This window comes from Anser cygnoides, chromosome 8, assembly GCF_040182565.1.
Source record: "Anser cygnoides isolate HZ-2024a breed goose chromosome 8, Taihu_goose_T2T_genome, whole genome shotgun sequence".
NCBI lineage: Eukaryota > Metazoa > Chordata > Aves > Anseriformes > Anatidae > Anser > Anser cygnoides.
This window is the reverse complement of record NC_089880.1, coordinates 10,472,834-10,498,459: the sequence shown is the minus strand read 5'-3', so window position 1 is coordinate 10,498,459 and position 25,626 is coordinate 10,472,834. Positions and strand designations below refer to the sequence as shown.

General features: G+C 40.1%; 1 protein-coding gene across 6 annotated transcripts in view; it reads left to right on the top strand.

Moving 5' to 3' along the window:
• Positions 1–25,626, top strand: part of SUCO (SUN domain containing ossification factor) — a 40,430-nt gene that overhangs the window by 3,135 nt on the left and 11,669 nt on the right. For 4 of the 6 annotated variants that reach the window (XM_048080272.2, XM_048080271.2, XM_048080277.2 and 1 more), the window contains exons 2-15: positions 7,852–7,960; positions 10,151–10,252; positions 11,593–11,738; positions 15,026–15,166; positions 15,345–15,492; positions 17,428–17,548; positions 17,776–17,900; positions 18,411–18,478; positions 19,059–19,166; positions 19,583–19,688; positions 21,964–21,984; positions 22,213–22,268; positions 23,286–23,377; positions 24,072–24,137. In XM_048080272.2, the coding sequence (XP_047936229.2) occupies positions 7,852–7,960; positions 10,151–10,252; positions 11,593–11,738; positions 15,026–15,166; positions 15,345–15,492; positions 17,428–17,548; positions 17,776–17,900; positions 18,411–18,478; positions 19,059–19,166; positions 19,583–19,688; positions 21,964–21,984; positions 22,213–22,268; positions 23,286–23,377; positions 24,072–24,137 (1,409 nt within the window). The remainder of the gene's footprint in view (positions 1–7,851; positions 7,961–10,150; positions 10,253–11,592; positions 11,739–15,025; positions 15,167–15,344; positions 15,493–17,427; positions 17,549–17,775; positions 17,901–18,410; positions 18,479–19,058; positions 19,167–19,582; positions 19,689–21,963; positions 21,985–22,212; positions 22,269–23,285; positions 23,378–24,071; positions 24,138–25,626) is intronic. The other 2 variants (XM_048080274.2, XM_048080273.2) reach the window with 2 other exon arrangements.

Here is a 25,626-nt window from a genome sequence, read left to right as displayed (position 1 = left end):
TATTCCTCCCTGTGACAGGTTAAATATGAAGACTTATGCAGATCTTAATGAGAGAGTATTTCTAGTTTCCTGGTCTTTGATTTGCATTTACGGTCTTGTACGTTTTTGAGGGTGTGCTTGTGGAAAGCTTCTGCACTGCGAGAAGAGCTCCAACAGTCTGCGCTGTTCTGGCAGCGTGAGAACATCGCTCGGGTTTATCTTGCCCCCTCTGTCCTGTGCAGACAAAAGCTGTTAGCCGGCTTGAAGATCACAGAAGTAGAGGCTTTGCTGACTGAGCAATTATTGGCCCCGTTACTGGCTTCTTGCTTAAACCTTGAGCTTGTGTCTCTTAATGACAGCAGGGTGCTGAGTGGCAGAGCTGGGGGGCGAGGTGGGTTGAAGGCACCACCATGGAGCTTGTGCTCCAGGGCGCAGTGTACCTCTTGTTGCAGAACTCCTCTCCTGGGCAGGGAGGTGGTTTCAGGGGGCTGCCCAGGTGGAGCTGTTCGGGGAACTCACTTGTAATGGTGGTCACAGTTCGGTCACTCTCTGCTGGTTCTCCCATTGCGTAGCTACAGAAACCTCCCCAAAAAACTGGTGCTAAAATTAAGGATCGTGTGCCTGCTTTTTGTGGCAGGAAGAAATGATTTGGGCACTGTCGATAGAATTAAAAACTCCTGTTTCAGGCATCCTATTTCAGAATGAAGATGTGCTCTTAGATGTGCAGGATCTTGTTTGGCAGTGTCTTTGCTCTGTAGCTGATGCCAGGACGGGAGCTGCCTTGCAACTCCTGGCCCTTAAAGCCCAAGCTGTGCCTGGCTCTTCCCGGCTCATGTGGAGGTGCTGCGTGTGAGCAGGGGCTCTGGTGTCTTTCCTTAAAAACAACACTTGAATATTTACCTTCATTGATTTTCAAAGAATTCTAGAAATGCTTTCATGCCATATCTTCTCAAAGGTTTGTCCTAGAAACTTCAACTTGTTTGCTTGTTGTAGGAGCAGTGCGTGGGAGTGGCGTGTGCCCCCCTCGTCAGGCTGCTGTGCTCCTCTCCAGGACCCTGCCCCCTTGCAAAGAGATGCTCCTGGCTTCATCTTTTTCTGAAATGCCTTTCTCTGACTTACTATTAGTTCCCCTTCGCCCTCATTTCTTCCCACTGTATTTTCCAGAATGCTTTTTTGCTTTTGTTGTCTTTCACTTCCATTATTAGTCCAACGTTCACAAAGTCCGCGTTCCTTTCAAGGGGAGGATACACAGCTTCTCTTGAAGTTACCACTTAAAGGTGAGAACAGCCCTCTGTCTGAAGAGGGTGACATTTCTGAGCATTAAAGCTAGCACGTCTTTTGGCTGAGAACAAGGTAATGCAGAACTGTAAGTCCACTACAAAATTTCCTGTAATTCTTGGGGAAATTAGTGAGCTGGCAGAACAGGCAGACTGATCCCAAAACCAGCACAGGGAACTCTTGCTCAGGTGTGAAAATACTGCTGTAAATGACTTAAAATCCTTTTGATTGAAATGTCAGGAAATGGTTTGAACTGTTCAAAATAAGCTTGGGTGCTCAAAGGAAACTTCTTGGCTGGGATGAATTTTGGAATGGTAATCAAGGTATTGCTGAAGTCTATTAAAAATACATTAGAAAACATCTGGGAGTTAGGTCGTAGTAGCTTCGCAGTGATCTAGGGCAGATTCCTGTTGCTGAATTTATGCAGAAATTCCACTTCATGGTTCTTTTAGGCTGTGTTTTATCTACAGTGAGTTTTAAGCAGGGGGTGTTGTTGCAGAGCAGCTGAAGGCTATTCTCAGCCTGCCATTGCAGTACTGAGCCCGTGCGGACAAGCAGCGAGGGAAACCTTCAGAGATACCTGGGTTAAACAGTGCTGCAGACCCTAAAGGCCTTCCCGGCAGTCCCTGGCTATTCTGCTGTTCTCCTCTAGTCCTTGTGGTCAGTATCAGATTTTATGGCGGTGTTTTTTTTCCAGAATGGTGTTTTCCCAGCACTTCTGCGTGAAAGTAACTTGAGTTTGATGATGCTGGGAGGTTCTCTTAAGCTGTGCTCTCTGGAGCGGCGTTGCAGAAGTTGGGGCTCCCTCCCACGCTGCGAAGCGATGCTGGGGCTCATGCTGCTTGTGCCCAGAAGTGGGGTGCCTGGGAGCACCTGTCAAGGAAGGAGCAGGAGCTGGAGGAATGTATCACAGCGGCCAAGTTGCTTCAGCAGCCTTTTCTAGACTGGGGGAGAGTAACATCGGGAGCACTGTACGAAAGCAACAAAGAGGTTTCCACTCAGGTGGTCCTCCTCAGCCTGGGTTTCTGTTGTTTGACTTGCAGCAGTGGGCAGCCTCGGGCAGATGGTGTGTCCTCCCTCAGTCATGCCTTTTTTATGTCGGAGTACACAGCACCTGAAATCTCCCTCCTCGCCCCCGGAGTTCACTGGTGTGTGTCCATGATCTCCAGACCAGATGCAGGGGTGCAGGAGCAATGTGTGGCTGAGGGTGGGATGCGGGACTGCCCTTCTGGGCACTAAATCGGTTCACTCGGGTAAAGCATGTGGCGCAGCCTTGTTTTGCAGCATCTGCATGCTATTTCACTTAAAAAAAAAAAAAAAATCTGAAAGCCGTATTTTAAACTATGAGGATTGGAATGTCATTGTCTGAGGCTATGAAATTAAGAAGTGTCAAAAGTAACTTTGTGTTGGGCTCTGAATAAGTGAAGTAACTGTCCTTGGTGTGGCATTCCCGCAAGGGGACAGTCCGGAGAGCACATTCTCCACAAGGAGTGGGCAGGATACTAAAAACCTAAATTAACTGCAAAATACAGCAGGGTTAGGAAAGGCTTTGCAAAAAAGCTCCAGTTTCAGTTGTGTTGTGGCACGTGAATCCGGAATGCAAGAACATAGGTAGCACTGCTCCTCGGTTAGTGGATGGGGTAAGAAATGGGGTGTGTCGGTGCCTTTCTGGCAGCATCCTTGCTTGGTCTGGGTCTGCGGAGGGAGTCTTGGGCTTTCTTCTCTCTTAAGGAACCATCATAACTTTAAAAGCTGTCTTGGTAAGGCCCGCTGCTCTTCTGTGGTAAGAAATGGCTTCTAAATGAAGGGTGTATGTGTTTAAAAAAAAAAAAAAAGTAAGGTAGGCTAATGGTTTTTCTGTGTGTGTATCAACGCTTATTTCCAGTTCACGTGCAGAAGTGAGTATTGTGTCCGGGGGTTGTGCTGCAGCTGTCAGTGCCTTGCAAGGATCTTTCCCTGACTGGTTGAAGTAACATTGCCATCCTAAAAGCTTGGCCGTCTTTCTCTGAGGTTTGCTCCCTTCTGTGGGTCCTTTTAAATGCAATTCTGTCTTGTTGAGCTCTTCTGATACAGGCTGATCCCACTGAGCAGCCAGGTGAAGCCACCAGCCATTAGCTCTATTCTGCCAGCAGATGGGAGGTGGCTGGCTGGGGCCTGGGCTTGGATCCCCTGAGCCCCTGTTCCCGGGACCTTTTTTTAACTGTGTGCCTGGTGACAGGGCCAGAGACCTGCAGGGCTGGTGGGAAGCAGAACTCTTCCTGCCTTCCTCACTGTTAGCAACTTCTCTCCTTTTAAATCGATTTATCCAAGGTAGGTTACTGTGTTACCAAGAAGGCAAGCTCTGCAGCCAGCAAAGGGGCACCTCACCCCTTCCGCAGGCTCTCTCCTCTCCAGACCCCAAACCCACCCTGCTCCTCTTGCAGAGGCCTGCTCTGAACCGATCCTGTGAACGTTTTCGGTAGGGACGTGCCACGCAGCAGGGACGGCGACATCTTACTTCTCCCTCTTAGCTGCTGGACACGGTGCATCTGCACCTGTTGGTAACACACCCCTCGAGAGGTGTACGAAGTGTCAGTGGTCGCCCTGGAAGGGCTGTTCGTTCGCGTTCAAGGAGGTCCTGTAATCAGTACACTCGTGAAAGCTTCCTTTTATTTTCCCTTTGCTTGAAATTACTGTCTCAGGGATGTCAGCTCTACGCTGTAACGAGCTGCTTCTCTCTGGTGTCCAAAAATAGGTCTTGTTTGGGGGGAATTTAAGGCAACTCTTGAATCATTTAGAGGACAGATGTGTCTGAACTGAATCTTGTGCAAATGTTAGTGTTTTCTATGGCGCTTTTGGAAAGAAAAGCTTAGGCTGTTTGGTAAGATCAAGCTGTGGAAACACTGCTCTTACCTTCAGGTTTTACTCATTTAAATTTGTTTTGGGGTTAGCTGTAACGTGTATGTTTCACTTTTTTCTACCAGTTGCTTACTTTCAGCTTGATTTTTATGCTTGTCAAAACAGTTAGGAGGAGCTGCACCACAGTGCAGCTATTGATACTCCTCTACGGCTGCCTTCACAATTAGAGTTGGAGGCAAGCTAGAACTGGACAGTCTCTCCCGAGAAACCTACACTGCGATTTCAAAGCCACCTGCACTTTGAATTTCAGTTCTTTCAAAGCCCTCCCAGCCATCAGTAGAGCATAGCTAATCCGTACAGCAATAAATGTACATGCCATTCAGAGGGGTGAGCAGACTTTCTGCTTCAGTGGAGAACCACAGTGTGGGCCTGCCCTGGGGAAGAGTACGGATTTTTTTCCCCTCCGTGTTTGGACTTGCAGCTTTTGCTTTGGGGTTTGTGCACATCAAGCTGAAAAGTTCATGGTGGATCAGTGAAAACAGCTTTTAAAATACGCTAATGATCTGAAACGACTCGTGCTTAAGTTTCTTTGTTCTCTGTGAGATTTAATAGCAGCTGCTATTTTGAGTCACACCGAACAAGAAGGGAACTATTGAAGACTTCTGTGTTCGGGTGAAGTCACGAAGTGTTAGTTACTTGTTTGGAGCAGTCTCTGGTGTTCCCACACTGTTGCCTCACCTGAAGTTACAGCTTGTGCCTGAGACAGTAGATCTAGTGATTGATCTCCAGGACTGTCTGGACATCAGGGCTGGTTGCTTCCAAGTCAGCATAAATTACTGCTCTTGCCATGAGGAAGGGAAGGCTGCATTCCTGCACACAGCTGCAGGAGCTGCTCTGCTTTCACTGGATGTGCTGCTCGAGTTTGCTCAACTCAGGGAGGGATTCTGTTCTCAGGGAGTCTGCACCTAGCCTTTTGTGTTCCTTTTGTTCTGGGCATAGAGAAATGCTCGATGGAGGTGCCGTGCCACCTTACGGGCTCTACCATGTACTAGTCTGTGGCTAAAGATGCTTGCTGGATGAATACGCAGGGTGGTGACAGACAGGGAGAAGGCAGAGTGCCGGCAGTCCTGACAGGTGGGAAACTTCACTTCCCAAGGAATGGCCGGTCTTACACGGCCTTGCCTTCTGTGCAGTCACATTCCTGATGCGCAGTCAGATCCTCCCTGCCACTGTTGCAGCAGGGCCCAGGTTGTCCTGTGCATACGTACATACACCGAAAGAGTTCTCGGTCCCCTCCCTGGCTTAGAGGGCTCTTGGCAGGCTTGAGGCATTGTGTTTGAGCTGGGGATCAGACCGAGGAGAACTTTCGAATATAAGCCGTGTTGCTCACATTTTTTATACGCTGCAGTTGTGTTCTAATAAAGCATGACTTGTGTTTGAAGGCAGTGTATTGATGATACTGCTAGAAATGGATGTCTTGCTTCTCTGCTAAGTGCTTTTTGTGACTGCAGATGCGAAAGTAGTTATTAATGCAGTTGTGAAAATGTGCCCTGTTTTAAAATGCTGGTTCACAGCCAGTGCTCTCGTTCCTTTTCCGTGTTAAGGGATTTAATGTTGCTCCATACAGCTCACTGAAGATTGCTGCCTTAGCATAAGCAAAACAGGAAAAAACACTGGTGTGTATGTATAATAAAGGGCTGGAGTGAGCTGTGGTTATGTTCTCTGTAATTTCGGATCTTTTGTATTTTTATGAAGAAACAGGCAGTCATTATAGCTGGAAGAGGAGTTCAGAGGTGCTGGAATTAAAAGCATGAGAACATTTCACTGCAGAATGATTGAAACCATGTTTCAGAAAAATAAGGGACTCAGAGTTTCAGCACAGCTAATTGTTCTGAGCAAGAGTTAGGAAATAGGACTGTGAAAGGCCACGAAGGTCAGTAACGTTGCAATTAGTATGAACAAGCAACTAACTGCCTGATGAGATAGGGATTTAAGATGTGCAAGTGCACGCTCCTCATTTTCAGCTGAACTGGGACGTGAGACTGTACCTGCTGCAACCTGTGGTTATAAGGACTTCCATACCCCTCTGCTCAGTGTGCTAGTTTCTGATAATTCCAACTGCTTCAGTTGGCCTCTGAGGGTTTCTGTCTACTTCAGAGGAAAGCCGTCACCTCGGAGGAAGAGGAGTTGGTAGGTGTGACCAACCTGGCCTGCCTTCTTTACCTGCCTCCAGCCCAGTAAGTCAGATCCCACAGCTTCCTTGTTTGTTTCTCTGGTGGTGAGACACCTGGCGTTGGAGAGGTGAGCACCTGGCTCATGCTTCCCCTGCTGATGCAGGTGGAAGAGGAGCAATAGGTTTATATCAACACCAAAAGCCTGCTCTTGTGACAGCCTCCAGCCTGGAGAAGTAGCGCTCAGTTTGTGACTGCGTACGGGTGTGCTTACACACGAGTGTGTGCATGCATGAAACTGCTCAAAATGTGGTACCTGACTGCGGTGTGGTGCAGCACGGATTGCTCCTTGTTGGAGGAATCTATGCTGCGTGTGCTTCCAGTAGAGGTGATCTCCGAGCTGTTAAGGCAGGTGTAATTCAGAGTCTAAACCCCAGGCTCATGCCAGGGGTGTAGGCAAATCCTGACCCATTAATGTTGTTACTGTTACGGATGACTGTTAAGGCTGTGCTTTAGATTTCAGATCTTAATGTCAGATGGGTGCTGTACCCAATTTTCTTATTTGCACAAAGATCTGCAGCAGCCATGTGTCCCTTTGTAGGACAGGCTCTGCTTTTGCAGCGTGTGAGGTGATGGTTGTGTGAATTCATGTAGGGTCAAACCGGCTACCTGGCTGTCATGTCAATATTTCCTGGGCAATCGTTTGCTTTAATGTGGCAGGGGACTCTGGTGTTCAAGTGTAGCTGGAAACCACACAGGACACTGAATTTGCATAATGTGGTCAGACTCAGAGCCTGCGTGAAGATCTTCAGTGGCCTTTGGGCCTCCAAGCCTAAGGGGTTGCTGGATGGATGTTACCTAGAATGTCCAGGGGCTGTGCGCTATGTGCAGTGTGAGATGCTGTTCTCATGCAAGTGTTTGGATAGATGCTCGCTGCCTTATCACAGAAATAAATCCATTTCCACTCAAAGCAAAGCTGTTTGGAACTGAAAGTACAAAAAAAAAGAGGAGGTGTTAGTAAAGCCATCACCTGGTTTTCCATTTGGGTCTGTTTCCATTAGTTTTCTTGCATGGGCCTTTTGACTAGCAAACTTATTTTTGCTAAGTATCTTAAATGTGCTTAATGATGTTGACACTATAGAATTTTCTGAAGTAATAAGTAAACAGAAGCTTTTTTTTAAACTGTGGCTTTAGTTTCTCCTCAGTAAAAAAAAAAAAAAATGCTGCTGAAGTACTCCATGACTGCATGGAAAAGGTTGATTTAAATTCTTTCTATCATGCAGAAACTGACTTGTCACCTTCCACTTTGTGACATGGTATCACCCCAGTAACTGTTTTGCTGTTATTTTTGTCTTTTGGAAGTAATATATATGTAGTGGTGGCTAGGAATTTCTTAAAGTTTAGTCCACTAACAGCTTTGCTAAACAAGTATCTGTAAACTGTACACAGATATTATTTTTTTAGACATGTTTTGGGAACAACTGAAAAAAAAAGTTGAGGGAGGCGATGCTGAGGGAATATTAAAATGTTATTTATTCATTTAAAGTCAAGACTTTGACCTTGTTTTTTCTGTGTTCTTTAACAGGCTTCCTATTTGGCATGTCTTTTGTGAAGACAGTCTTTCATCTGCAGTGCAATATGCTTCAAGTGATGCTTGTGCCCTGGCAAGTGATGGCGAAAACATCCAGGAAAAGGTATGTTAAATAAATCATGTTAATTAGCTACTTAGTCTGACTTGATATTTGAAAAAATAAAACTGAATCATACACTTCGGTACATAGGCTTCTTGGCTGGAATGTTTGATGTACTCACTTGCTCTGTGAACCGTGATATCCGCCTGGTTTTGTTTCCTTTACTCCGTTTGTTGCTCTTATCTGACAGTACAGCTGGACAGGTTTTGGGGGGAGGGAGACAAATAATCAAGCTAGTAATGGTGGCCCAGTGTTTTTTTTATTCGGGGTGCCAGCTGTCAGAAGTGGTTATTAGGGACTGTACGTGGCTCTGTAGAGACCACGATAAGAACTGATGGCCTTGTTAAGTCTTGGCTGCGGTATACACATTGCGTCTGTGTTGCGTTAGAAACCCAGTGCACGAATGACTGCTATCCTAAATAGAAGGTTTAAGATAAATTGTTTCATTAAATCCGTCTTCATCCTTTTTTCATTCCATCAAATAAAAACTAACAAAGCTAAAATATGTATGTAAAATACAAAATAAGATTGTCTCCTCTTGCTTACATAGCTTGGCACTACTGAGTGTCCTGGGTTCCACCATGATTAACCCATGTTGGGTTTCTGCATATTTCGATTCCGTAGCGAGTTCTCAAGCAATTGAGTTGTATCAGAAAGTCATGGTGATTCAGTTTTATTTACACAGGTATAGAATCATCCTATGATAAGCACAGATAATGGGATGCCCTTAACATCAGTGTTTCCTCCTTCAGTCGGTAGTAGTGTCATGGTCCTGATTCCAAGAAAATTTCTATATGCCACATAAAAACTGGAAAAACATGTCAAACATTCTAATTGACGCAAGTGGTAAGCTGTCTGGCTAGAAAAACTTACTTTTTTTTGTCTGTTTCTTACATGTTTCAATGTCTAGGGCAGCTTTTTTTTCTTTGCCAGCTTGTACATCCAAATAGCATTTGGTTCTATTCTTCTAGCTGCCTGAATTTGGCAGACAAGCTGTGCTTTAAAGCCATAAGAACACATGATGTGTGGTGTTTTTTGTTTTTTAAAAATTCCTGCTTAGGTTCAACGGCTGCTATAATAAACCTGGAAAGATCAAGTGAGCTTTGAGATTGGGAAGCCGCTGGTGTATGTCTTCCTGCTTTCTTCAGCATTGTTCCCTTCGTTCCATTAGCATTGCTGCATTATTAAGATAATTTCTCAGCTTAAACCTAAAGATGTGAAAGCTCATACATCATGCTGTAATTTTTTATTCATTAAAGAAAAATCTCTTAGGTGTGTGTGAGAAGTCTTAAGCATGTGGCTGTTACTTCTAACCAGGCTGCTGGAGATGTCCTGTAAGAAGGAGCAGTGTTCCAGCTCTTGTTCAGTTTTCCTTAGATGTCTTCTCGAGGCATCATTGGTGTTCAGTCTTGTATAGCATAGCTGCCTGTTTTGGGGTCCAAACACCAGCACTTCTGTTTGACTAGAGAATTTTAGATTGCCCTTGTAAAAGCAAGGGATATGGGAATTCCTACCAGATTTTTCTCGTATTTTAAATTATTGCTGTAGAAAGAATGTCCACAGAAATAACTTTGTGTGGTATAGTTGCTTTCCTTAAAAATGTATATTTCAGAGAGTGAAGTAAATTCATTAGTTACACAGCCTGGTGTTTATAGAATTTTTTTTCGTAAATTGCATATTCATTCTTGCTCTGTGAATTCATTGCACCTGACAGTAAATCTTTAGTTGTAAAAGCAAAAGCTTTTTAAAAAAGTTACAACAGACTTAAGAATTTATTGCAGTTTTACTGATAAGACTGCTATAACACGTGCCAGATGTTACTTTGTAGTCCTTTTATAATGGTTGTCTTTTGAAAGCCATTGTAGGATCGCTTTTCTTCCCTCTTTTGGACGGCACAGGAATAGGGAGGATTTGTCAACACAGCAGACTATGGCAGGGTGATTGACTTGTCCCAGCACACAAACTTGCCCTTGAAGGTTTAACTGAATTGATTTAATTTGCTGTAGCCTTTGTACGGATGAGAATTTAAATGTACATGGGCAGTGGTTCTGAAGGTTCACAAAGCTTAGTTTCTTGTTGATGTTTTGGTGGTTGTAAAGGTAGTAATCAGTCTCTGCCAAAGCTAGCTCCTCTTATTAGAACAAGAAGGCATTTGTTACTGCATACATACTTTTTTACCTTTTAATATACTAGAGGGAAGAGGCTGGTCACAGACTGGAGTCTGAGCATGCAGACTCAAGTACGCAGAGTTACTCCACAGAAGAGCTACTTGATGACTCTATAAAATCTGACCAGGTAAGCCTATTATTTCACTCACTCTCCTTACACTCTTCAAATGCTTCTTGTATTTCAGAGTCTTTCATTTTGAGTTGTCTAAAGCTCTTGGTAACCATCTAGGTAACCATCTATCACATTTCACTTGCACGTAGGGTTGCTGCCAGACTCATTTCCAATGAAGAAGAAAACTTGTGAGCTAGGAGATCTTGCATTTCCCATGTGCATAAGTAATAGTAATTTAGTATTTGTAGGTACTGAGTAAATCTTTCCAAGGTAAATTAAAGATGGATGTTACAGGTATGGATGTCTCTTAAAAAAAAAAAACCTCACTGAAATCTTTTATATAGGTCAGACGTGGTGATTGTAGCAGTCACTTGTTAGCTTTCATCTTCTATGCCTTTTGTCAGTTTTACTTCCTTTGTTTAAAATGAAAGCATTTTCCAAATGGTTTTGTTTTAACTATTTGCACGATTGTTAATATTAAGTCAGTGCCAGGTGTTAAATGTTGCAAAGCCTGCTGTTACAGATGACTTAACATATACATTCGTGCTCTGTAGGTTACAAGACAACCTAAGTAGGATGTACTTCTGATTATATATATTGCATATTTTAAATATGTAATTCTGTGGTGTAAACCTAGACTTCTTCATGTTTAGTTAGATGACTCAGAGTAATCCTGGTATTGACAAGATACTCTTGTTTCAAGTATTTTTATTGCCGCAAAGAATTGATCTGACCTGTTTTGGTGGTTGTGTACTCTTCCAGATTCAGAAATACTTATTTTGGTTAGGCTGTGCACATGCTTATAAAACTGAAGAACTAGAATTAGTACACCTCAAGATTACTGAACTCTCAGAAGTGATAAATGACTTATCTTTGTTTAAGTTGTAGCACAGAATAGACTTCTAAATGCATTTCTGACCTCCATTGGCGTGTTAAAATTGAAAGCCTTCCCCAAAGTTCATCTGAGGATGAAAATCAAACTGTATTGAAGCATGCAAATAGAACTGCTCGTTTCAGTTGTTAAAATATTCAAGCTAGTTTTCTTGTGGTTATCTTTTCGTGGTCTTTTCCTCATGGTTGACAAAGCTGTTGCACATGCTTTTCCAGTTAATGTTTTTATGCTGTTGTTGTAGGCTATGAAAGTGTTGTAACTGCCCCGAAGTAGCACTGAATGCCAGCTAGGTTTGTGAAGAAAGAAAACTTTTCCAATCTGTCCTGCTGTCTGGTTTTCGGGTTTATTGATGACAGAAATCTCAGTTACTGAACTGTTAAAATTTCGTAGTAAGTGTTTTTACAAGAACTCTTTCTCTATTCAAGTTTTCTAAAACTTATGTTCATCTGTAATGTTTTCACAGGCTACAGAAGTAAGTGAAGCAAGCCAGCCTGAAGCTCAGACTCCACCTTCAGTAGATGTAAATGGAGCTTCACCTAGCATAGTTGCAAGCACTGAAAATAATTCCAGTTCACCTACCTCAGAGATATCTACAGTCTCGCAGCCTGAGTAAGTTTAATTCCGTTGTTTTGGTCTTCGATAGAACACCACTTTTTCTGATGTTAAAAGGGTTGCGTGTTCAGGTTTAGCAGGGATGAGGAACTGTACTTCTCTAGACTGTTACTTGCTATTGCTTTGCTGTTCTTTGGTTTATGGTGTCAATGCTAATGGAATATGCCATCACTTAATCTGTGGATTAAGAATTGCATATTTGCTCGACTGTTGCCATTACCAGTTTTAAGGTGCTGCTCTGAAAGGGGAAAATTCAACGTCACTTACATGCTACTTAATCTGTATTATAAAAGCCACCAGGTCTTCAACATCAGGATTTTTGCCCCCAATGTTGATGCTGCACATCTGTGATAATGAGCATCATGGCTGAGTTATGGCCTTTGCTTTCAGTTGAGGATTAACTTTGTAGGGTTTTGGGTTTTGCTCCAGGACTGGGAACAGAGCAGTCTTAAATGAGTTCTGTTAGTACGAGACTTCTGATAAAAATACCAAATTTTAGTATAAACATATCCAAACTGTTTGAAAATCTAGTACTTGCTAGTGTATTGCAAAGCTACCTCTGCTGCTGTAGACAGAGTCCTTCAAGAACTGATGTCCCTACTTTTGTTTCCATTCTTTTGTGGAATGCTGTGCAGTCAAATTTGAATAGTAGTATAGAAATTCACATGTATATACTTCTAGGTACCTTCACAGAATGCTCCTTGTCCTTTTGTGCTGAAGGGTATCTATTCTTTCGTCTGCTAATAAAGATCTAATATTTTGACAGATAAAATTTAACACATTAAAAATGAAGTAGAATTCCCTAGTTCTTTGGGTTTTTTGTGTGTCCAGTTTTGCTGGTTCACTAAATTCAGTGGTCTTAGCCATAGAAAAGGTCTGAAAGTCTTGTTGTCTGACTGATCTTACCTAGTCTGCTAGGGCTAACGCTTAAGTACCTTTAAATGTCTTTAATCACATGTCTTGGAAAATCAAGCTCCCAAAACTTCCAGTTTTCATAAAGCAAAACTGGAATGTAACTTCAGTGTTTCTTTTTATAGCTTTTTCTGACTGCTGTACCAGCTTGTTTATATAACTAGATGCAGGCCCTACTGTTGTCAGGTGCTGGAGGAGATTCAGGATCTTCATTTAAAACAAAAAGCTCGGTATCATGTACTTGTTGAAAATAGTCTTGCTACTGTAGTTGCAGAATACTAGAGTGGTGAACTCTGAAGACTCAAACTATCAAACAGAGGAGTGTTGAAACTTGTTTTGGAGCACCTGATTTATTAGTTCTGGGGAGTAGTGCTCTGATCCTAGTACGCTTTACAGGAAGAAAGGACAGGATGAATAGAGGGGACATAGCATATTTATACATTCTTTCAAACTTCATCCTGACTTTAAATAGAAATTTGTAGTCTATTTTAATACAGAATATCTCTTAATACCCAAGAAGGGTTTTGGTTTAGTCCAGCTCCATAGTTGAACAAGATTTTTAAAAAGACCCAGCTGTGTTTGTTATTGTTAGACAACATTTTTTCTGTTTCAGATGTTAATTCTTATCAGTGTAACAAATTGCATCTCCATTAGGTGTTACTGGTCTGATAGCGCAGTAGGACCTCTTAGTCAAAATGTTCTGGAAGTAGTTTTATTCCAGACTACTTCAAAGTAAATCCTTTCTTGCTGCCATTGTAGCTTATCTGTGCAGCCATAATTCGTGGAAAGCTTATTGAAAAATAATTTGCGGTCTTCTGGTTTTAAGTGACAACAGCTGCTATGCACAGTGAGCTTGGTAATGCACTTTAAAAATGAAGGCAAAACTGCTAACAAATGAAAGTGCCCCAAGCAGAGGGGGTGCTACAGCTTTTAGGCGTGTGCTACTCCTGCCAAATCTAGATACTGAACGCCAGGCAGGTACACCCTGATATCTATCTCTCTTTATATATGAACTTAGAGATATGTGATATATATGATTATATGATATATCTGATGCATATATATATATGTATATATATGTCAATTCATACTTGTTCTATGTTTTATTAAGTTGATAATTATTCATACTGTCATCTATCCATCAAGACCAAGAATATGTGGAGCTTTTTAATTATAAGCAGAGTGGTCAACCTTTCTTTGGCTATTAGTGTTACATGCAGAGCTAGCCTGTGTGCATCTCAGATGTACATCTTGGGGGGTTACAGAGAAACTATTCTGTTTATAGCTAATAAATTCTTGTATTCCAGGGGTTTGATAGATTATGCTACAGTCCTGAATGCCTGTGAGATTTTTTTTTTTTGTATCGAGGGAATTTTATCATGTGAAAGGTACTAAATTGTCCCCTTGTGTTTGTTACGGCTGCTTCTTTTTGTGAATTTAGCTGTCAGAACCAAAAAGATCACTTTCTAAGTTGCCCAAGTGCTGTTTGTGTTTTTGCAGCTCTGTGTGCTTAAGTTGAAATCTAGGAAGCAGAATAAAGGCTTTTAGTTAGATCTGGTTTATAACCTCCTAGATCAATATGAAACTCATCCCTGCACTGGAGGAGAAAGTTGCAGAAGTTACTGACTGAAAGTTACCATTTGTCCATCTTCCTCTCCCCACTCACTCCATCACTCCTAAAGAGCATGTAGGCAGGCTTTCTTTTCGTCTTTGCCTTAGTATTTGCCTGATGCAGTATGTTTGTTCTCCTTGGGAAAGAAGAATTAAAGCAATGAGCAGATAAGCAAGTTCAGGCTGTTCATGCAGCATAGGTAATCATCTACTGGATTACATCATTTCTATTGCACTAGCAGGAAAAAAAAAAAAACTAATGGAAAAAGGCAGGCTGTGCCACGTTCTGTTATGCCACACCTTTCCTTGTATACGTTTGGCCAAGTTCTGTTCTGACTGTTCCCCATTGACTTGGTAACGTTAGGAGCTTTTAGTGATGGGACTCTGTCTCCTGTTTAAGATTCTCTCTTGAAAGAGAAAGAAGATTGCTGGCATTCAGATGGTTGTGAAGCTTGTAGTTTGTAGTGGCGATTGGCAAAATTATCCATTGCAGTGTTTGTGGTAAGTGGGAGTTCTGGGAGATGGGAAGCTAGCTTTGAGTTTATTTGCTGGGACTAATGTGTGAAGAAGAATTTCTGTTCTTGCACAACTGGGAATGCTGTTCCACAAGTACGACATACTTCATTCCCCTTCTGTTTCCTCAATTATTCCTGAGATTGTTGCTTTTTTAAAACTTTCAAATATCTTCAGTTTATCTAGTTGATTAGCAGGATTACTTGTATTATCAGAAGGGTAAAAAGCATGTTATTTCTTTCCTTCAGTGCAATAGAAAATTCCCGTGCTGATATCCCTGTAGTCAGCTCTAGTGAAGCTGAACAGTCAGAACCTGACTGTGATATTGGTGGGACACTTGAGGCTGACCCTCAGAGTGAGCCTTCCTCTTTTGTCAGTCCACCAGAGAGGTGAGTATTGAAGTAGGTTATGAGACTAAATAATTTAAAGGTAACTGTTCTTTTCTGTCCTGGCCTTGCAACAAAGATCTGCATGTGCTTGCTTATCTGCATTTGTACGTGTGTTTTAATATTGTATATGACCAAAAATGTGATCGTTTTGTAGGTCCTAATGCTCTAAAACTTTCAGCCTTGCAGGCCAACATATAGAGAACATATCTTCTTCACATGGCAAGGGAAAGAAGACAAAATCTGAGTTTGAGTCAAAAGTTGCAGCAGCTGAAAAGGGGGCAGATCAAAAATCTGCTCTGAATGCCTCTGAGAACTTAAAAAGGGAGGTAAGCAGTACTGAGATTGTCTGCTCAGCATGCACAGGAGTACAAAGACCTTTGTTAAATTATCAACAGTGTTAAAGATAAGTGATCTCCATCACTTTGCTGATTGCCACTGTATAAATGCATAGCTCTTGCATTGTAAGCACTGTGTGTGGGTGTGATATTGCCCTCTCAATAAAAGCTTAAAATGAAGAACAGGGCAACAAGTTCAGTCATTTTGCGCAACTCAGTTTTTCTGAGCCAAATCTCTTCCAGTACAAGCTTTGGGGAAATCATACCAAACAAAACCGTCTGGAGCAGAATCCAGAAGAACTGTTCTTCTTGTAGTAGGTAGTTAAGGTGGGACTTCCTGTAGGATGCTGACTTTCTCTACGTGGGTTAAAGAAAGGCAGGGGGTTTGCGGTCCAGGTAAGCTTGTAGAAGAGAAGTCTCAAAGTTGACTCTTGACTGAGTCAGGAAGTTCCGGAGCAGCAAGCAGATGGCTAGAGGCAAAGACAAGGCTTGGAGGAAATACAAAATGTTTGCTGTGTTGTTCTTTCCTAGGTATCTTGTTTGCCCAGTGTTAAAATTGGGTTACTTAGCTAGACAAGACTTAGTCTGAACTGTGGGACTGCATTTTATGTTCTTATTGAAAGGCACTTCATAAAGCTTATTTGTTTTATATAGGTAAAGAATGTCCAAGGCCACAGCAACACCACATTTTGCAATTTTAGGATCACATTTAGATTTTCACTAATAACTTTGTTAACTTTTTAAATGTGTAGTCTATCTAAGAAGTTATTTCCACTGAACAGACTGCAGTGTGCCTTAGAATGCAGTCAGAAAGGGTATTCTAAAGAATTTGACTACAAAAAAAGGTGTAAACTGACTTACAAAAATGCTTTAAATAAATCAGTTTTTAAAAATAACCTAATTCTTCAATGACTGAATTAAATAATTGTGGCATTGGCATTATGTCATAGTTAAGCAAGAGCATTGTTTACTCAGTTGGCTTTTTGACTTGTCACTTTCCTCATAGTCCGGGGAGGATCACATATTTCTGAAATTTCTTGGGAGAAGAAAATAATCATTTTTTTAGGCCCTCTCATTTTAAATTATGTGGGGATGTATATTTGGATATGTCAAATCTAAAGTTCTGTTGCACGGTACGTCACATGAAAAATTCTGTCACGTCACTTATGTGTTATTCCTCTCTTTTTGAGGGCTTTCAGTTATAGAACTGTGTGAAATACTTCTGTAAGTGCAAAGATGTCAGCCGACAAAACAGTCCTTCTGAAAATTGCATGTAAAATATTGGCTGCAAAACAATCAATCTTCCTCGCTTTAAATGCCTAGCAAAAGTTTTTTTTTCATATCTGATGTGCTGGAAATGTGTTTGTATGAAGAACTTAAGACTTCAAATGGTAGTATAGCCTGTGGTTAATTTAAAGTGTAATTACTTTGGCAAGTCCAAAACATGTTTTTTGTATTAAACATTAAATAATTTTGTAAAAAAAATATCTAATTCTGCTGTTCTTTGTGGTTTTTGGAAACTCCAGGGTACCTCTGGAATTCTGTCATGAGCAGCAGTTGTCTTTGAAGATTTCTGCTACAGGGAAACCTTTTTTTCTTAGGGAGAGGAGAAGCAAAAATCTTGAAGACAAAGCAGATGTTTTATCAGACAGAATGTTTACGTTGTACTTGAAATGGATTAGTTCAATGACAAAAATTGTTAGCATCTCAGTGAAAGTCTAGAATTCTGGGAGGAAACCATCACATGTTTATCTATCTTGACACTAAGTTTTCAGCATCTGTTCAAATGATGGATCTCCTGTTGACTTGATGTAGAAGTTGAGCAGGCGTTGCTTTTTTAAAAAAGCATTAAAATTCATCTTTGTTTCAGTATTTGTATTGAAAAACATTCACAATTGGTGGTGTTCTTTTTTTTTTTTCTTCCAGAAAGACTATAAGAAAACGGGAGAAATTGACCCTACGTCTGTGATAACTCCAAAGGATCCTGGAGATATTCCGACATTTGATGAATGGAAGAAGAAAGTCATGGAAGTAGAGAAAGAAAAGAGTAAGTTCAGGATTCGTTTGTTTCCTTTAAATACAGACTGCTTTAATCTTGTCTTAAATCTGAATAGTGAAACTAGCTGAATCCAGAATGCAGCCAGTAGGTTTGCATTCCTACTAAAATTACATGAGTAATGGCATTTATTACAGAAAAGCAGTGACAGCAGTTCCCTGCAAGTGAAAACATTTGTTGTGTGAGTTTGTTATAATACCAGTATTTTCTGTTCCTAGGTCAATCAATGCACCCTTCTGCTGTTGGTGGACAGCATTCCACAAAAAAGGTTCAGAAAAACAGAAATAACTATGCCTCTGTAGAGTGTGGTGCCAAAATTCTGGCAGCGAATCCAGAGGCAAAGGTAAGCATTCACTAATTATTAGCATGCATTACTTCAGTTTACTGTCACGCAAAAAGTAGTGCAAAGTACAGTTACGTAAAATTGAACACTGATTTTTGAAGTCATTTTTTATTTTTGGGTTTGGGTTTATTGTGATTTGGGGTTTATGTAAAAATGGAATGTAAACTGTGATCTGTCCCTCTTATTTAAGAGGGACTGATGTAGAGAAAAGCTTCTCTTTGAAATATTTGGAAGGGGGAGGAGAATCTGCTCAGTATACAAATTGGACAAAGTTGTATAAAATAGCTCACCGTAGTAAATAAGCTGTGATTGCCCAAAACTGATATGGTATACTGTCTCCTGTATATTATTGTGCTTAAATGTTATGAAACCTGGTATTAGTCTTCAGAACTAATTAATAATAAAAAATACTAAGTTTATTTTCATAGAGTGGGAGAGCATAGGAAACTCTTGGTGGTGGTATGATCTTCCATACAACGTAAAATACTAACTGTCGTATTCTTTATACAGAGCACGTCTGCTATTTTAATGGAAAATATGGACCTTTATATGCTAAATCCATGCAGTACTAAAATCTGGTAGGTTACTGAGGTTTGCCTGTATGTAAAAGCTAATTCTACTTTTCCATTGCAATGGGGGCGCGCGTGTACCGTGGAACTGGCTGGATCTTGGTGCATTTGTGCCTGTGAAATATATGTAAGGAGCTTTAACTGATTTAGCAGAAGGCCTTTAATTGTGTCCCCTGTAGAGTTATGTCTGAGTGCTGTGATTAAGGAGATAACTTTATTCACTTTGTCATTTGTAGTTGTGACATAACTGTAATTCAGAAGAAAAAGAGCTGAGTATTCAAGTAAAGCTTTTGGTTTCTTTCCTCAGTTGCCAAATACTTGCAGGACACATTATTGCTATTTACCATATACCTGAAAGACCATTTATTTATATATGACTTAAGTGGTGGTTGCTATCCTTAGTTTTCAGTTCTGTGACTTGCTGTCTTTGATTTTGAAGGGATCAGCAAGTGATGAACCTCCTAATTCTATAGCATTTTTGTAGTGTTCTTTTATACCCAGTGAAGGATGGAGCAACAAAATAAAGGACCGAGGAGTGTAATCCTACAGGTGAAGTGCTTCTATTAATAATTTCCTTTTTGTCTCCAAGGTTTGTTATTGAGCTTTGTGAACCAATCCAAGTAAAACAACTTGACATTGCGAATCATGAATTATTCTCTTCCACTCCTAAAGACTTTCTGGTGTCCATTAGTGACAGGTATGTTATCAAAATCAGCTCTTCTGAATGAAGAATGAAATAACTATTAAATGTGTCTTTATCAGCCATGATTTGTGTATTATGCAAATTGAAATGCATTGTGAAATAACAGATTTTCTTTGTGTGTGTATATGATCAGTTACTAGCTTTTTTCCCCATGTTTCCTGTGTTTTTTTCTTTGCTATCCTTTTTCAATCCCAGAAACTTTGTAGCTTGTTTTGTGTGGAGAATAGTCTTACCTTGCAACGCATCTCTTCATTAAAAAGCACAATGCAGCTGTAACGCAACTCAAAATAGTAATAACTTACTTTGCAGACAGGTGTTTTGGAAGACTTTGGAAGACTTCAATGTCTTTAAACAGCAGATTATAGAGTTTTGGATTTCATTAGATGACTATTCTTTTTGTTGTTTTCTAGGTATCCAACAAACAAATGGATTAAACTAGGTACTTTCCATGCCAGAGATGAGAGGAATGTCCAAAGCTTTCCTCTGGATGAACAGATGTATGCCAAATATGTTAAGGTAACTTAAGAATAAATGCTTCAGCAGGGTTGTCAGAAAATGAAGTGTTCACTGGTCTTACCTTGTATCTGGAGACACGTGTTATCAAAGCATGCGTTGCCATTAATTGCATTAGTTTTGTTAGTGGCCCTAGTTTTATTGGCCATATACTAAATGTCTGTCACACAGTCACAATCGTGTTACCTTTCTCAAATGGTACCTGAGAATGTGTTGGAAAGCATGTGTTAGCTTGTGTCCAAGAACTTCCTTAGTTGCTATCTGAATGGAGAAAAATCCAAGCGATGTTCTGATTTGCTTGACTTACCGAACCATCTTTTGAATATATGATTAAAAATACAATCCTATTTTGTCTTTTGGCTGTATCTGCTTGTATGTATGTACATGTATGCACATACATACACGTTCTCCTGGAGCACAGATCAGAATAGTGTATTTCTTGATATGTTTGTGCAGTATCCTTCTGTGTAGTTTTAAGTGAATGTGAAAGAGTAAACATTTAAATTCTGGTTTTGCTCGACAGATTCAAAGTGCACTTTTGCATTTTTCAATCATAACTGCTACTCGAGCGAATTACTTAGAATTACTGCTGCTGGAGCTAAATGTCTCAAATTATAACTTCAGAAGGCTTTTCACGTTACTACAACACAGGTTTGGGGGGAATTATGAAACGTTTGCTTTTTAAAAAGAAATCTGACTTTGTACATTCATTTGGAGGTAAAATTTTCTTCCAGATGCTGCTTTGCTTAAAACATCTTAATTATAAGAAACCCATAACACCTTGCATGATGCATCTGGTTATTTTTTAAAGCAAGCATCAGTGCAACATACAACTGAATCTCAAAGCTGAGACTGAAGTCCACTAAAGCAATATGACCCATTCACTTCCTGCATTACTGGGGCAGTGAGTGGAACTGAAAAACAGAAAGCAACCGCTTCATCATGGTAGCTACTGAAATTAGGTCTGCCTGATGGGGAAGATCCTTGTCTTGCATTTGCCATGATCTCTGACCTATCAAAATAGCTTGCAACAGTGTTTATTCAGAGGATTCAAACAGAATAAAATTCCATAAATAATGTGGTACTTGCACAGGGTTAAAAGCATTACTGAAGATAGTGGGATGTAGTGGAGCTGTAATCCAAATAAAATGCAAACTTTTTAGGCCCTCTCCAGCAATGTTACCTTGTAATTAAGGTCCTTACAAAAACTGAATACTGGATTGTGCTATTAAATTGTTTTGTGCTTTCTTCAAGAAGTAGCTATGATAGTTATCTATTGCATTTATATACCCAGAAATTCTGCATGAGTCAGGATAAAGACCTCATTTATTTTTAATTGTGCTTTCTGGCTCAATTAATGCCTTAAGGTATCTAGAATCTTGACTGTCACTGAAGCTCCAGAATTATACTGGATGCTTCAGCAATTAATCTCCTGGAGGATACAGTATTTTGCATTGAATAATCTACCGTGGTAAATTTTTTTTTAAAGGACTGTTATTGTAATGTTTTTACTTCATAGCATAAAATGTAAGCAAGTTCTAGGAGTGCCTAGTCTGCAGGAAAAGAGTCCAAAAAAGTTTCAGAAAGGTTTATTTTTTGAAGTGGCTTAATAAATGATCTGAAATTGATTTTTTTGTAGGAGTGTTTTTATGGAAATAGTTATCTTGATCTCACTTGCAAATTATTACAGTCCTTCATTGAGAGTGTCTACACAGGGGTTTTATAAATGCATTCTATACTTCCAAGCTGAATTTAGACTAAATACCAGAGCGTGGTTAAGTTCTTGCTAGAAATACACTGAATGAAGCTTCCAAATGTGTAAGGTGTTCTATGCACATTCTTCCAGTAGTCTCTATAAATTGGAGCATGTTACATTGAACTCGAAAGAGTAGCAGTACATAGAATGCATGCTATGATTATTTTCTTTTGTGTCACTTTCTGTAATCTGTGCTCTTTAAAGGGGAAAAATTATACGTAGTGAATATAACTCACCTCAATACTCTGTCTGGAATCGCGCTGCCTAGAAAAATTGAATAACTTCACAAAGTTTATTAATAAAATGTGTTGCATGTTACTTGCTGTCTGCAAGGTATGAGGGCTAAATGAAATCTGCTACCTAAGGCAGATGAAATAGTATTGCAACTTTATCCTTCATAACTTGTCATCCTAGGCATTATAGTAGTGAACTGAAAACAGCAAAACTCTGTAGTTGCCTGTGGCATGTGTTTGGCCTTTGTACTGACATCTTTTTTTTTTCTTTTCCTTTCTCTTGCTTCAGATGTTCATCAAGTACATAAAGGTTAGCAACCTCTTCTTTTGGAATGCTGAATGCATAGGGCTTGGGGTTTCTCTGCGGCTCAGCACATTAATGCATGGCAAGAATAAAGCTTTCAGTCTTTTCTGTTCTGGTGTTCTGGGCAATCTGCAAATCCCTTGTATTTAAAAAAAAAAAAAAAAAACTATGTTAAATGGATTCTTAACTCCATGGGTCTTTGGTCTATTATTTTAAGTACCTTTTATTCTGTAGGTGGAGCTGATATCACACTTTGGATCAGAACATTTTTGTCCCTTAAGTCTTATAAGGTAATGTCAAGTATTTTGCTTTATCTTTCTACCTCTTTGCAACGTGGATTAGTATGTTCTAAGAAGAGCTGGGAAACGAATTCTGGTTTTCAGTATACCTAAGTTAGCTGGAAATACTGCAGATTGAAGTAATTGCCTAAGATGACCTGCTGCATAATGTTCTTCACATGTGTTTAAATAAGCTTCACAACTTTATTTCAATTTCCCATTATGTAAGGAATACTTTGTATTTGCTGGTAGTGAGGCAGAGAGGGTAGAGAACAGGGAGCATGAGCAGCCTCCCCATGAGGACATGAGCATTTATTTCAAGGCTGACCAAGCAAAACAAGGAACAAGTGGTATGCTAAAAAGAGCAGGTGTGGTGAGTGCTGTTGAGAAGCTGCTGTGTTGCATGGCACCCCAGGTATGACCAGTCAGTAATATTTGAAACATCTAAATCAGAAGAACTGTATGTGCAGTTCTGTACTGTTCCTGGAAACCACTTTCAGTTCTGCTGTTAAAGCCATGCTAGGACTTGAACCCAAGAAATCCAGTGTTGTAAACAAAACAATATTTTTAGTGAGTAAGACTGCTTTAAATTGGATTTGTTTGAATTGATTTCAGCAGAGTAGGTCAAAGAACACAGCGTGCAAAATCAGATAGTTAGGACTTAAAGATTGTCACAGGTCAAGCTGAGGAGATTTAAGAGCTTGTGGGGCACTTGAGACAAGAACATCTAGATATGAGTTCAAGCTGAAAAGGAGAGCAGATCTCTTTGGAATTGTTAGAACTTAAAACAGGATCTTGATTTGGAGCAGCACTTGAGAACATGCAACAGACTGGATAGAAGTTTGAGAAATTTATCCAGCAGTGTGTCTGCTGCTTGGTCTTGGCTAACTGAAGGTAACTTTTGTTTATCTGTTTTGTTTGTTCCATACCATGTGATGTTAACATTGTTTATCTAATCATCAGTCCTGTCAGGTAATTATATGGCTAATAGACAAATGCTTGATCTTTGGTTTTTAAAACTGTTCGCAGGGTATTTGGTACTAGCATGGTTGAAGAATATGAAGAAATAGCTGATTCTCAGTATCAGTCTGAACGACAAGAACTCTTTGATGAAGATTATGGTAGGCAATAACTTCTGCTTTTTGTTTTGTTGTTTTCGTATACCTTATAGCAAGTCTGTTGACTTGTCTCCTGTGTATGTTAAACGATTTGGCTGTTCAGTTTACGTTGTCTTGTTTGACATTAAGCATTTCTGGGCTTATCCAAGCATCCTTTTAAATTTTAAACTGTATTAGTAACTCTTTGGAGGATTATTTTAAAACACTAGTCATGTCTTAATCTCACTTGTCAAGCTAGTCAATAATATCTTCATGTACTGACAATAGCAAAGGATAACTAAAATAATCAGAGTAGCGTCCGTAGCCTTTTTCCTAGGATTGTTTGGCCCATCAATGCTGCAAACAATTGGAAAGGGCTTATGTTGGATGGCAGGCTTCATAAAAGATGTGTGAAGACACCTTCCCCTCGTCCTGCGGCCCTCATGTGGAAGATGGGGGGAGAAGCCTATACTAAGCCCAGTTAGCTGTTTGTGAATTCAGGGGAAGCTGAAGCTTGAACTCTGAATCTCTTTGTATTTCTCATTGCATTAAGCTTGATATTTCAGTATGTCATTTCTGACCTTTAACTCTATTTCTGTAGCTTTATTTTTATGCTGTCAAACTGACAGTGTTGAATGACATGTTAAATCTTGAGGTTTATTTTCATTGTTTGTAACATTTAATTTTGATAGTCATAAATATTCTTCTTTATACATAGATTATCTGTTGGATTACAATACAGGGGAAGAAAAATCTTCGAAAAATCTCCTTGGTTCTGCTACAAGTGAGTATGACTTGATAGAAAAATGTTGTGCTGAAATAAAGTGAGCTATTTGACATTGGAATGGCACTTCCTTATGCAACAGCTATGACTTCCTGATTTTCCTGCTGAAGCAATTTGTTGTGATTCCTATTTAGCAGTTTGAAGATGTTTTATCATAAAATATTTTAAAACCAGAACTTAATTTTTTTTAGATCTTTTTTCAGAAATCTTGCTTTCTGTGTGTAAGGATCCTGAGCACCTAAAACAATCTGAATTTTACATATAAACATTATATATAAACATTCAGTACTAATATGCAGTAGAACCGTAATTACTTGGGAAACTTGGAAATCCGGGCATAATTAAGGTGCTTTATTTATAGGAAGCAATATAAAGATTTACTTCCTACAGATTGAATGGAGGGGATGGAGAACACTTGCTGAGAAGAGTTTATGTAAATATTGTAGCTTCCGTGTCTTTCATGAGAACTGTATACTTTTTTTTGACAGAACTGATGGTTCTTGGCTGTCTCTTGTCACTTTTCCCATTGGAAAGCCTTCAGATGTGGGTTTTGTTTGGCCAAGTATACTTGAATATTCAGTTTTAATGGTATTCTTAACTTCTAATTTATTTAGGATAATATCAGCTGCCAGACACCCTACACTGTGCCGCTCTTCCTTCTGGCCCAGATAATGAAGATCTGTTACTTTCGTGTAGATTTGCACTCTAAATGAATGTTGTTCAGATTCAAGACTGCAACCTTAAGTTCTCAGGCTTTCCTTACAGTCCATAGTGTATGAGAGCTGCAGGGTTCTTCACAACTGTCTCCTAGAATGTAGTTGTCCCTCACAAAGGTCGTGGCTAGGAATATTGCACAGCTTAGCATGGTTTTGAATGGGGCAATAGGTAGTGGAAAAGGCAGTTTATTTCTAAATGTTAGCCTCTCACACATGAGAGAAAGCAGGATATTCTTCTGTGACACTGCTTATCTTTTGTTTGTGGCTGAAATCCAAATTTCAAGACAACCTGAGGCATATTGATCTTCAGGTGCAGTATTGCAAGATATCGTTCACTGTCTGAAAAAAAATAATGATTCTCTAGGTTTTTTTTAAGTGTATTTAAGGCAGTGATGGAAAGATTTGAAACACCTCTTCTATTGTTAGTGCTTTATCAGCACAGCTGGGCACTAAGACATTGCAGTGGTAATTATTTAATCCTGGCTGGTAGATCTTAGTTTTGAGACCTTTTTTCTCCGTAATGAGTTCCTTTTTTGAAGGAATACCGTTTGAGAGTATTGTTTTGGGGGTCTTGTGCGTGTTAGACCAAATGAGACAGAATTTCATTTTGGATTGTCTGTCTTAAATAGTGACTGATAACGCAATGAGGGAGATAATGAGCTTCTCAGGTACATCAGTTCAAGAAACATTTTGCTGATTTAGCCTGTGAGGGTAGTTCTTTGATCTTCTAGCTGTTCTCGCAGACTGGCAGGCTTCTATACCAACCTTCAGTT